The 13,219-nt window shown below is 49.4% G+C and overlaps 1 protein-coding gene across 1 annotated transcript in view; it reads right to left on the reverse strand.

The window, feature by feature from the left end:
- LOC141977480 (uncharacterized) overlaps positions 1–13,219 on the reverse strand; it is a 57,287-nt gene that overhangs the window by 16,271 nt on the left and 27,797 nt on the right. The window contains exons 4-10 of the mRNA XM_074939000.1: positions 10,778–10,882; positions 9,394–9,408; positions 8,506–8,600; positions 6,105–6,157; positions 4,736–4,777; positions 4,072–4,246; positions 3,661–3,766 (exon numbers count right to left, since the gene is read on the reverse strand). Coding sequence (XP_074795101.1) covers positions 3,661–3,766; positions 4,072–4,246; positions 4,736–4,777; positions 6,105–6,157; positions 8,506–8,600; positions 9,394–9,408; positions 10,778–10,882 — 591 coding nt within the window. The remainder of the gene's footprint in view (positions 1–3,660; positions 3,767–4,071; positions 4,247–4,735; positions 4,778–6,104; positions 6,158–8,505; positions 8,601–9,393; positions 9,409–10,777; positions 10,883–13,219) is intronic.

Below are 13,219 nucleotides of genomic sequence, written 5' to 3' on the forward strand. Positions count from 1 at the left end.
GTTAGTCTCTAAGGTGCCACAAGTCCTCCTTTTCTTTTTGCGAATACAGACTAACACGGCTGTTACTCTGAAACAGTTAAAGTAGGAAGTTTAAAGTGGGAGACTGTTGCAGGTGTAGAAGCAGCATGGGGACCCCCCAGACTATCTGGATGCTGACCAATATTGTTTCCTTGAACTCCTTGTTGGTCTGTCTGTGTCCGCCTGCTCTCTCTTGGCTGAGAGTTAGATTGGAAGCTCTTTGGGCAGGGACCGTCTTCGGGCGTGTGTTCGTACCGCGCCTTGTCTGTGACTGGGGCTCCGTCTCCCCAGGAGGAAGGCACATGAGAACACAATAAATAAAAGGAAGAGGTAGAGGGACCAGGCAGGAGGGAAGATTGGGGGGCACGTAGGGAGTGCTCAGTAGGAGAGAACAACTGTGGAAGTGGAGGAGGTAGAAGTAGCTTAAAGGGAGGAGAACCGGACGATCACGTGGGGAAGGCAGGAGCGAGGGACACAGAAGAATCGAGTTCATGTTGTGGCCCTGCCGGAGGCTCCAACACTTGAGCCCAGATTTTCAAACTAGCTTCGCCCCCAAAACTGCAACAAGACCCGTGTGCTGGGGGGAACCTGCCCCGGCCATAGGGCCGAGCCCTTGAAAGTTTGGCCACAAGTTGGTCGGTTTGCAAGGACTTTTTGTTCCCAAATCTCTGTTTTTAAATCTTCTAAAAATAAAATTAGTCAAAACCAAAGCAAACCACTGAGATTTTGTTAGGACAAAACAGTTTGTTCGACTCAAACTGAACTTTTCCACTGAAGTCCTTCCACAAGAAGTGTCTGTCATGTTGTATGGCCCACTGGCGTTCTGTGGAATGCGCCGAGCATGGCATGGCACGTCTCCAACTTTCCAGTAGGGTTTGCATTTTATTTCCTTTGCTTTATCCTGTCTTCACGTTTTTTCTTTTCAACGTTAGTAAAATTCATTCCCTTTGTTATAGCTGGAGTATGTAGGGGAATGAGGAGGTTCCCGCCGAACCCACCTCAAGGTTCCTAAATGTTCCCCTTCAGGATATGACCTCACCCACCTTGTTTCCCTAATATCCTGGGACTGACACAGCTGCGACACCACTGCATACCCCTTCAAGACTGAAACTTTTCTGGGGCTACTCTCTGCCTGCTGAGGGATTCCATAGATTTCAGAGTAACAGCCGTGTTAGTCTGTATTCGCAAAAAGAAAAGGAGGACTTGTGGCACCTTAGAGACTAACCAATTTATTTGAGCATGAGCTTTCATGAGCTACAGCTCACTTCATCAGATGCATGCAGTAGAAAATACAGTGGGGAGATTTATATACACAGAGAACATGAAACAATGGCTGTGACCATACACACTGTAACCAGAGTGATCACTTAAGGTGAGCTATTACCAGCAGGAGAGCGGGGGGGGGGGGGGGAAGGCGGGGAACCGTTTGTAGTGATAATCAAGGTGGGCCATTTCCAGCAGTTGACAAGAACATCTGAGGAACAGTGGAGGGGGGGGATAAACATGGGGAAATAGTTTTACTTTGTGTAATGACCCATCCACTCCCAGTCTCTATTCAAGCCTAAGTTAATTGTATCCAGTTTGCAAATTAATTCCAATTCAGCGGTCTCTCGTTGGAGTCTGTTTCTGAAGGTTTTTTTGTTGAAGAATTGCCACTTTTAGTCTGTAATCGAGTGACCAGAGAGATTGAAGTGTTCTCCGACTGGTTTTTGAATGTTATCATTTTTGACGTCTGATTTGTGTCCATTTATTCTTTTACGTAGAGACTGTCCAGTTTGCCCAATGTACATGGCAGAGGGGCATTGCTGGCACATGGTGGCATATATCACATTGGTGGATGTGCAGGTGAACGAGCCTCTGATAGTGTGGCTGATGTTATTAGGCCCTGTGATGATGTCCCCTGAATAGATATGTGGACACAGTTGGCAACAGGCTTTGTTGCAAGGATAGGTTCCTGGGTTAGTGGTTCTGTTGTGTGGTGTGTGGTTGCTGGTGAGTATTTGCTTCAGGTTGGGGGGCTGTCTGTAAGCAAGGACTGGCCTGTCTCCCAAGATCTGTGAGAGTGATGGTCGTCCTTCAGGATAGGTTGTAGATCCTTGATGACGCGTTGGAGGGGTTTTAGTTGGGGGCTGAAGGTGATGGCTAGTGGCGTTCTGTTATTTTCTTTGTTGGGCCTGTGTGTGTGTTGTTTTTATTTGCATTGTGTAACCCACACACCGTCTGGATGTGGTCTGTCTAGCACCTAGACCACGTAGAGAGAGAGCCGTTAATGAGTCTGCTCTACATCCTTAGCTAACAGCCAGCTGGCTTTTAGCTCATGCGGTAGAGGCTCATGCTTTAAGCTCCAGAGGTCCCCGGTTTGATCCCACCCACCAAGGACTGGGGTCTGTCCACATTACAATTGCAGTACTTGACAGGAGCCCCAGTTAGGGACTAGGACCCTATGGTGCCAGGCGCTGTACAAATTATACTCATTGATCCTCTGCTGTTTGGCTGTCTGATGCTGGGGTACTCAATTATTCCTTGTTTCTCGCTGCATGTTTGTGTTGCCTTGACAAGCTATTAGATGATCTTGTCGTATTCTGTTGTCGCTTGAGGTTTTGAAGTGGCCGCAGAATCATCAGCATCTGTGGACTTGGCGGTCTTTGTCTGCAAGACCAGAAACAGCAAAGAGCAGAAATGTTAGCGATGGGAAAGCCAAAAATACTGAAAAGTCGTGTCTGTTGCCCTGCACACAGTGCCAGAAACATGCCTAGGTTACCAGGGGCAGGTCTGTTCTCATGGGGAGATAGAAGGACTCATGGGAGTGTCTAGAGTGCTGGGCTCAGGTTAAGATTACAGCTGGGTGAAATTTTTCAGCTGAAACTTAATTTCAACAAACAATGCAGATTTGGCAACATCAAACCGTTTCAGGAATTCGTCTGGGTTTGGCTGAATTATTTGTCTTGCAACTTTTTATTTATTTATTTTTTTAAGTCAATGTTTTGACATTTTTGAAATGAAATGTTTTACTTTCTTTTTGGTTCACAATGACTTGTTTTGAAATTTCCTTTATTTATTTTTTTGAATTCACAAATGTTTGAAAATGCTTCAAATGGAACGGAAACATTTTTGTTCAACCCAAAAGTTTTTTTTTCTTTCAACTTTTCAATTTGTTGTAAATCGTCCTTCCCTCCCTCCCCCAAAAAGTTAAGTTGAAGTATTTCACCTAGCTCTCATCTCGGGTGATGGGGCTCCCCTGTTCCCTACAAGGGAAAATTCCCACTATACCCCAAGCCCAGACTGCCACAATCAGGATGTTTTTCCTGCTCTGTAGTGTACTTACCCTCCAGTCACCCCCCACAGCTGACTACTCAACAATCCCTCTCCCCCTTAGGGGCCAATTTTTGTTCCCAGTTACTCAGTGGAGAATCACACTGAAGTCAATGGAAGTTGCAACCAACTTAGGCCCCGACTCTGCATGCTACAGCTCATGACTCGAGCCTGTTTGGAGTCAGCGTTGCTCTGCATGGACGCTGGGGTCCGCCCACATGATGTCCTTGCAGGATCGTGGCCCAGCTGGATACAGAACAGGGCCTCTCAGGCAGCCATGGCCCTACAAACCCTGAATTCCACCCTCTAATAACAGGATGCAAACCCCACGTGCCGGGTTTGGCTGGTTGACTGTGGCATAAATGGTTTTCTTGCCCTTCTCCATGGATTCCAGGCCTTCCTCGCACAGCTTCTCATCATCCGTTTGCGGAGGCGACTGAAATGAAAGAGACAGAGCTGTCACTATTCCTGTCAGGAGACAAAAGCTCCGAGTGCTTGGAGATCCGGGGTGGAATCCTGGTCCCACTAGCGTCCATGAGGCCGGGAGTTTGTGCGTCCCCAGCGTGTGAAAGCTTCCCCCTGGTTTGGCCCTGGATGGAGGGACGGCTCCCAGCAGCCAGTCTCCGAGCCCAGGTCCACAGACTCGGGGCTCGCAGAGCTCCGGCTCCCAAGCTAAAAGAGCTGTGAAAACACTGTGACTCGGGCTTGACCCTCTCCTCCCAGCTCCTGCCTGAGCCGTACCATCCACACAGCTGTCTTCAGCACCACGGCCCAAGTCTGATCCGCCAACCTGCTGCTTGCCGGGTAGACGTCCCTTGAAAGCAGGTGGCCAGCGCCTGATTCACCACCGCCCTTGGCACGGCCATTTACACCAGCGTCGAACACTCCTGTCCTGAGCTGGTGGCCCTCTACGGTGCTGTCAATCAGCACAGAAGGGGCGGGGCAATGGAGAATAGGGCCCAGGGAATCTGTCAGCCTGTGTGTGCAAAGGAGACTCACTGGCCTCACTTCTGTGTCTTGCTATGGGCTGATCTGGAGGCATAAAGAGGGGCAGGGTAGCCTCCAGCCAAACCTCCCCGGTGCAGCGGGGTTTCCGTGGTGGTACAGGGTGTCCGTTCAATGCCTGTAGAGGCCCTCGCACAGGGCCATGCCGGGGGTGGACTGGGAAAGAGTGCAACCGGGGGCTGGGGAACTGTGAGCTCGCACTATCCTGGGCCCCTGGGGCTGCTCTAAGTTGTGCTGTGGGGGCTGGTCCTCTTCCCAGACCAGCTCTCAGAGCATAAAGGGGAGATAAAGTCTCTTTTCCCCTGTCTCTATTTGCATTGCCCTCTGCCACGCTCTGTCTCCAGCAGGGCTCAGCACAGAACTTGGTTCACTGTGTTTACGCGTTGATTATCATCGCTACCTCCAGGTCTCATTGATGTCCAGATCATTGTCCATATTTTCCCTGAAATCAGAGAGCACCCAGCCATGGGCCCGTTACACTAGGGGTGGGTGGTTGTTATTAGAGCCCGTAGCATGCTAGGGGTCAGCGATCACAAGTGTTTAACTCTGCCAGCCAGGAGAAGGAAACCCATGTCAAATAAATATACAGGAAAGCAAGGTGCAGCACTCCTACGTGGTTTGGGTGATGGACCTTGGAATAGATCGTTTTTGTTTCGTCCTCCTTGGTCTCCGGACCCCTTTTCTGAGTCCCCGTTCTACTGCAAACCTAAATAGACAGATCCCGTCCCATAGCATGAGCTGGACACAGATTTGCAGCAGCTGAGTGAAGTGGCTTTAAACAATGCTTTGCAGAGTCAGGTCAGAGTGCAATCGTCACAAGGGGCAAACAAGGCCAAAGCTGTGGTCAGAATTAGAGCTCGGTGAAACTTTTTTGGCAAATAGCGAATTTGCCCAAAATGCATTTTTCGGCACACTACGACTCTTTGCAAATTGGGGGTCAATTCAGCAACTAGTTTTGGCCAAAAAGAGGCGGGGGGGGGGGGGGGAGACTTCAAAGTCAAAATATTTTAACTCTTCCAATTCTGACAAACTTCCTTTCTACCATTTTGAAACAACAGTTTGATTATTTTGTTTTGAAACCACAATTCATTTCAAAATTTAGGGTTTTTTTTTTTTAAAAAGGGGGTGGGGGCAAAAAACACCTGAAATGACCCAAAATTAACGCCGGGGGGGAGGGGGCGATATTGAAAAAATTTCATTTTGCATCAAGTTAAACATTTTTCTTCAGCAAAAAAACTCTGCAAAAACTGTTTCAGTTTGGACTGAAATTTTTCTGGCATTTTTTTCAGTTCAGGCCCTGAATCGAACAATTATTTGCTCATCTCTAGTCTTAATTCTTAGCTGAAAGGCTCCCTGCCCGCAAGGGCTTCTGGAATGGACACCGGCCATGGGATTCCACCCCGTCCCGTGTGGAGGCCCGGTTCTGTTGGGTCAGGGCCCTTTGCAGCTACAAAGGATCGGAACGGCTGCTCCTTCTCTCTAAGAGCAGCTGCCACTTTCAGCATCGACCGAGCATTATTGCATGCTCCAAAGGGACCTCAAAAATTTTCTGGCTGCTTCCAACGCCGCCTCCTCTTCCCCATCACAAAGTGACCCCAGTGTTTCTGCTAGCCCCACTTGTCCCTTGAGTGGGGCCCCACAGTCCCATACTCATGGTAAATCTAAGGCACTGGTACCATCAATCCATCCGGGCTTTTCTTCTGGCTAAGCCGACCCACTGCCTCGAATTGGTAACGGCTTCACCACGAGGGAGCTTTAGGTGAACTCACCAGTGGCAAATTACCGACTTTGGCATAAACTGTGTTTGTTTCTGCATCGGCCTCTGCAATGAAAAGAACATGAGAAGTAAGTGAATGGAACAGACCCCACTGCCAGTGGAGACTGGGAACTGGGAGACACTGGACTCATGGCATAGGGCTGGGCGGTCCCCCTTGCTGTGCCCTCATCCGTTCTGTATGGTAACTTCAGACAGATGGGGAGGACATGCACTCTCCTCTCGCCTGAGTGCTTAAGGGAAATCTGTGTTATTTCTGATCCACGCTGCACATGTTACTGGGTTAATTGAACTGGAGTCATTAAAGATCCCTGGGCACTTCGTGAATGACCAGGGGTGTTCACCTAGAACCAGGCCAAATTCTAACTCTGGTAACTGTAGCAGGGTTGATATGCAGTATTAAACAGCTGCCATGTTCCCCCTCAGAGGTGGCTCCATTACAATGATGGGTGACAAAAATCTCCGTAAACTTTATCAATCATTTTGCAAGGCCCTTTGGGATACCTAGGGATGAAAAGTACTAAGTAACTGTTCAAAGAATAAAAAACAGGTGACTAGTTGTCTGTGGAGCTTTTACTTTTAGTAAAAGAAAAGACTTTTAAAATTATTAATCTAGTAGCCCTAAACAATAGTGTGTGGAGGGGGGGGGGGTTAAAGAGGGGAAAATACTTATATTTCTTCAATTCTTCCCCCTGTTTTTGTTGAAATTAAAAATTCTTTAGAAGCTCGACACTTTTTTAGAAACCAGCTCTGCCAATCTGACCAGTTCTACACTTGCTTTGAAACAGGAAAAAATGTAAAAAAAAAACAACATAAGAATGGCCAGACTGGCTCAGACCAAAGGTCCATGCAGCCCAGTATCCGATCTACTGACAGTGGCCAATGCCAGGTGCCCCAGAGGGAGTGAACCTAACAGGTAATGATCTAGTGATCTTTCTCCTGCCATCCATCTCCACCCTCTGACAAACAGAGGCTCGGGACACCATTCCTTACCCATCCTGGCTAATAGCCATTAATGGACTTAACCTCCATGAATTTATTTAACAAAGAGAGAACAAATATGAAGTCTCCATGGGAGAAAGAGGAATAGAACACAGTGGCTCGTTTTGTAACATGTCCAGTCTGCACAGCCCCGGGACTAATTCTCCTCTGGTCTGCAGGTTGTGTTGATGACGACAACTCCAAAACGAGTTATCAAAAGTCTAGGGAATGGGAAGCATTTGTTGAGTGGCAACAATCCCGGCATCTTTGCTCCTTCCGTTTGGTTTCTTAAAAAGACCTTTATACTTTGCAGCTGTAGAGGTTAGTCTTTGGTACATAATGGCCCTGATTCAGGAAAAAACTTAAACACATGGTTAGCTTTAAGAGTAATTAATATCTAGCTCTTGTCTAGGGGTTTTCATCAGTCGACCTCAAAGCGCTTTACAAAGGAGGTCATTATCCCCATTTTACATATGGGGAAAGTGAGGCATGGAGCGGGAAACTGACTCCTCCATGGTCACCCATCAGGCTAGTGGAAGAGCCGGAACTAGAATCCTGATCTTCTGAGTCCTAGTCAGGGCACTGTCCACTAGGTAACACTGCCCGTCAAACCCAGCTTTAAGTCCCATAAACTGCACTGGGGCTTACGCAAGTGCTTCAGTGTTCTCCTGAATACAGATACTTTCCTAGCGTGGGACAGCTGCTTATGAAGCAGCGCCGTTCCTCCTTATATTCCATCTCTCCCAGCTTCGGCGTCAGTCTTTAAACTTGCCAATGTCATTCTTCTATTTTCTTAGCTCTTGTGGGATCTTTTGCTGTTGCCTTCAGCTGCATTTGCACTAAAATACTGTTCAAAGTTACAAGTCCCATGCTTCCAAATCTTCCTGTGTTTCATTAAGCTGGAACCTTTCCATATTCCTATAAGTGTCCATTCCACCTTTCTATTTTTCTTCCCTTTAACCCGGAAATCTCTCCCACGCTCCTTCACTTTCTCTGAGCTCCTTGTCATTTTACCATCCCCTCCTCACAGCCACATCTTTGTCCTTCCCGGAATCGGAGAGTAAAAGCGGTATTTTCATGCCTGGGTGCCTTTTATTCCAGATTTAAAGAAAACAACAGACAAAGGAAGAACAAATGTAAAGTTGCCAGGAGAGGGAGCGAGAGCCCAGTGTGTGTGATTGGCCCTGCGACATTCTGCATCTGAGAAGAAACACAAAATGGCACCTGCCTCACTGCTACCTACACCACAACCGTTCCCGTGGCTGGTCTGTGCAACCAAACCTGCCTAATTTGCAGCACCAGGCTTTGGCCTCTGGCCTAATCCTGCCTCCTGCACTAAGATCTCTGGCTTTTGGCCACCTACAGTATTTTCTAGGGTAGATGCGGCTGCATAAGTGTCCCTCCTCCTCCCCTACCAGCCACTCAGCTCGTAACCTTGCCCTCATCTCCTCCACTGAGAGAGACCGATGGAGCTGGGGGTGGAGCTGAGGGCTGGCGGTGTGAGGAGCAGCTGGCAAGGGGAGGGAGGGTCTGGGGGGGTCAATGCCACAGACACAAACTGCGCAGCCATTAGCCCCTCCTCCTCCTCCTCCTCCCTGTTGCGCATGGAGTTAAGGGCTTGGGGGGCGGGGGGCGCAGCACCAGAGGGTATCCAGGCTAAGGGAGCTGGATGGGAGTGTAGCTGAGGGGGGTCAGGGTGAGGTGCGGGGATTGGATGGGGAACCAGCCAGAGGGGGCATAATCTTATGGAAATAATGCACGTTATAGTAACCCCCTGCGTTGTGTGAAGACGGTACAATTTACACAGCAAACGGCTAAGGGAAAGGAGTGTTCGTATCCGTTAACTTCCCCTCTACATTCAACCTCAGCTGTTTGTTCCTACATTTGTTGTGGTGGCTCCTGTGATGCACCATGCAGCTACAGCGAAGCTGGAGGAATTAACCCGTTGGCTGGTTGGTGGTGTATTTACCGAGTTAACTTTGCAGTTGGCCAGTGCCTGTGCTCTACGTCAGGCTCAGCTCAGCAGTCGCTGGGTGAGATTCTGGGTTGTGCAGGAGATCAGAATCCTTGGCTGGTTTGGGATAAGGACCCTTCTTCTTGGGCTGGTTTTGTGCCGGGGGCTGCATGAGGCGACTGTATTAGCACATGATCGTAACAGTCCCTTCTGGCCTTAAAATCGGAGTCTGTGTTTGCCCCAAAAAGGGAAAGGGGCTGAAAATCAGACTTGGAAAGTAAAATGCACTTCGGGGGGATACAAGGAGGGCTCAGGCCAGGGGGGGCAATGGGACACAGGAGACTCTTACCTGCGCTGCCAGCAGCTGCAATGGAAAGAAACAAAAGGGGACGTGCATTAGAAGACCACAGATCAAACCAAGAGCAAAAAGTCTTTGCTTCCTCTGTGGTTTTTAACCTGCTCCACACCTGCAACCCTCCCTGTCCACCCAGGGCCCTTCCTCCCCCACTAGGGGAAGGACAGGCTGGTGGTGAAGAGAAGCAGAGAAGGGGCCTTGCTGCTAGGATGCTGAGATCCTGCACAGTCTCCAGCTGTTCCACTCCTGGGGGCAGGGACTTCCTTGCTGGTCTTTGCAGCCCCCCCCCCCACCCAAAGCTAATCCAGCAACCCACACTGATGGGCTGTAGAGGGTAATCCCCAGTCCCTTCCATGATTGCACAGGCCAGGACTTAGGGAGAGCCTTACACACTGAAAGTGGGTGGAAATGGCCCCCTGAGGGCCCCCTTGTACAGGGGACCTCCCTGGCTGTGTTGGAGCTGGCAGAAGGGCTCTGCACCTGTCCTGCCTCAGCATGTGGTGTAGGGGACAAATCAGGGGTGTGGCTGGAGTGTGCTGTGCCTCAGCTAGTCTCAGCAACCCAGGGCCACAGGGAACAAGAGGGAGCAGAGCATAATTAGACCAGCCTCGGGGCTGCTCTAACTTACAGCAGGGGAACATGGGGAGCAGAAAGGTGGCAGAAAACCACCTGACCTCTGTCCTTGCTCCAGAAAACAGCACCTGACAATCAGGGCCCACTGTAGCAGCTCTAGGTAGCAAGGAATGGGAGCTGGGGAGCCAGAGAGGACCACAGAGTCCGTCTTTGTCCAGCAGCCTTGATAAAGAATCCAGTTTGTATTCCTCAGAGCCCAGCCCTGCCTCTTCTTTACAGTGAAAGTCATTACAGGCTGCTCCAGCCTAAGTCCAGCGGGAGAGTTATTCTCCCCAAGGGGCGTGAGGGGGTAATCTGCCACCCCTTCTCTGCAGCGGCCAGTGGAGTTACACTGGGGGGGATTCTTTGCAATCTGTACCAGCCCCCTCCCTTGGCTTTGTTAGCAGCATTGCATCTGCCGCAACCCAAACGCCTCCTAGCGCAGTGTGCTCCTACCAGGGGCTGGGGCTTTGCAGTCATAGTCCCACCTTTGATTTGATTTGATTGGGGATTGGTCCTGCTTTGAGCAGGGGGTTGGACTAGATACCTCCTGAGGTCCCTTCCAACCCTGATATTCTATGATTCTTTGTACTCTGTCAGCTCCGAGGGGCAGGGGCCTTTGACTTGCAAAGCATTATGGTCCTGCCTCAGTGCCGGGGGCCGGACGGGGTGACCTCTTGAGGCCCCTTCCAGCCCGACGTTGCTATGATTGGTGCCTGTGGTGCTACAGAAGCTGCTGCTGTTCCACCCCAGTGAAGAAACTTACCTTTTTTGCGCCTCTGTTTGTGCAGGAACCACAGAGCAATGATGACGAGGACAATGACCACAATAATTGGAATGGCAATTGCAGCCGTATGGGCAGATGGTGGCACTTAAAAGGGAAGATAAATGAACGCAGTGACAGTGAAGAAAACGGCCATGAGATGTAACAGAAAAGCGCATTCTTCCTCTACCCTAAAACAGGGAGCCCGTGTGGGCTGCAGGTCGGCAGTTTTCAAACTGTCTCCCAAGAACCACCAGTAGTTTGCAGATTCCTTTCTTGCTGCTAGCCAAGCAGTCGGGGGATGTTTGGGAGGCCAGGTCCTACCTCAGCAATGAGTGTTGGTAAATAACCCTCATTCAGAGACCACTGTTTGTCATGCTGACCAGTACAGCCTCCTTGTTTGCTTGTCCTCCCTCGTCTGTCTGTATCCAGCTGTCTCCTGTCTTATCTGTTTGGGGCAGGGACCCTCTTTCTTTGGTTCAGTGTTTGCACAGCACACTGGGGTCCCCGGTTCATGACTAGGGCTCCTAGCTGCTACAGTAATACACGCAATGCATTATTATTCTAGTTTAGCCACTCCATGGTTTTACGGTGAAGGGAAAATGGCAGATGTATTGTGCAAGGACAAACAACAAATTTAATTTAAAAAACAAACAAACTTGGGGAGCTTTGGGCCTCAGTCACATTCACACCATGGCCCCTCCCCACCACTCTGGCATTGCAAAGCAGCCTTCAAGTGAGTGTAAATATAATTTCCACCCCTGTTTGAGACCCCTTTGTGTTGCCATTGCCAGGTAAAGGCGCCATAGGAAGAGCTTTCGAGGGGGAAACACAAAGTGCCTGATTCACATTGACACTGAGTTCAGTGGACAGACAAAGCCAGAAGTCCATGGAGCTAAGCCGATTTCTATCTGCTGAGGATCTGTCCCGTTTTGTTTACGTTCCTCCAGATTCTTTCAGTACTCCAGCCGCATAGGGGACCCCAGCAATAGTTTGAGTTATTTCCCTGTATCAATGCCAAGGCTTCCTGGTGTGTCTCCGTAGTGATGTGTTCCAATGGAGCAAAAGGGTTTCTTCCATTTGAACCCAGGTTTGCTCCTGATTTACCACTGATTGGGCCAGGGTCCCCAGCTAATGGAAAGCGGCATAGCTGTGTTGACTTCAGTGGCGCTCCACTGATTTACACCAGCTAAAATCTCCAATATTGCCAACCCTCTAATGTCCAAAAATCATGAGATTCAAAGTAATAATCAAATTTATTTTTCTTCTGTTTATTGAGCCCTTAGGGGTCCATAACCACAAGGACTAGAAACTTAGGTCTCTCCCCCCCACCACCAATGAAAGATGTGATTCTCATGTAATCCCATGATTCCTGGAGCTTGGGCTTGAAGAAAAACACCAAATATCACAATAAAATTGTGAGAGTTGGCAGCACTGGATCTAGCCCCCCGAGACAGTAATTAGCTGGCAGTTAAAAGCAGACAGGACGGTAGGAGTGGCTCACCAGTGAGGGTGGTTGTTGACATCATGTGGTAAAGTGGCGTTGTTGCAACTTGTGTGATGGGACGCAGCATAGGGAAGAGAATGGGGACAAGGGAATAAGTGTATCTGGAAAGACTCCATGTTCCCAATGCAGACCCAACGCCAAGGAAAAGCGTGTGCGGGCATGAGTGATATCCCTTGTGTGCCCACCCACCACCCATCCCCTCTCCACCCACACCTCTCACTGTGGGGTACCAGGAAGCAGGAGGGAACTGATAGGGCAATTCTCTTCCCTCTGAATTTTCGCTAGAGGAGGAGCCAGTGTTAGAGTCTGTCTCTTCCCTGGGGGGAAGGGCAGCTGGAGTTTATTCTTCCTTTTTCCACCCACCCTGGTAGAAAAGGGACAGCTCTTCCTGCATGTGAAAGGAGGCAAGTAGGGGAACTCCCAGCCCCATGGACTGTTCTGCTTCTCCCATCAGGTGTTGGGGCTGCTCCAGCTACTGCGGGGATGACTTGGGGGCCTCAAAACTTTCCCAGCCAGGCACCAGCTTCTGCTACTACCCCTGCCCCCAGTTCCCCTGCTTGACGAGTTCTCTCCCACCTCCTGAAGAAGGAGCAGGAGGACGCAGATCCCTGCTCCTTCTGGAAGCGCCTAAACATTAAAGCTGAGCAAAAATTTCCATCCCACGTGACTTTCCAAAATGTTGAAATTTGTTTTCATCCCAAATGATGACGACAAGTCCAAATACTGAAGCTTTTCACTGAACAACAAAATTCAATTTGGAAATGTCAAAATGGAATAGTGTGACATTTTTAATTGCCATGAGACATTTAGACATTTCCAGAATCACAACATTTTCTTATGGGTCCGTTTGATATCAAATGGCCTCTAGCTATGTTGCCACGCTGCCTCCTGGGAGTTGTAGTTCTGATGCTTCCCACCCCTCAGCTTTTCATGATGGG

Source organism: Natator depressus, chromosome 24 (genome assembly GCF_965152275.1).
Source record: "Natator depressus isolate rNatDep1 chromosome 24, rNatDep2.hap1, whole genome shotgun sequence".
NCBI lineage: Eukaryota > Metazoa > Chordata > Testudines > Cheloniidae > Natator > Natator depressus.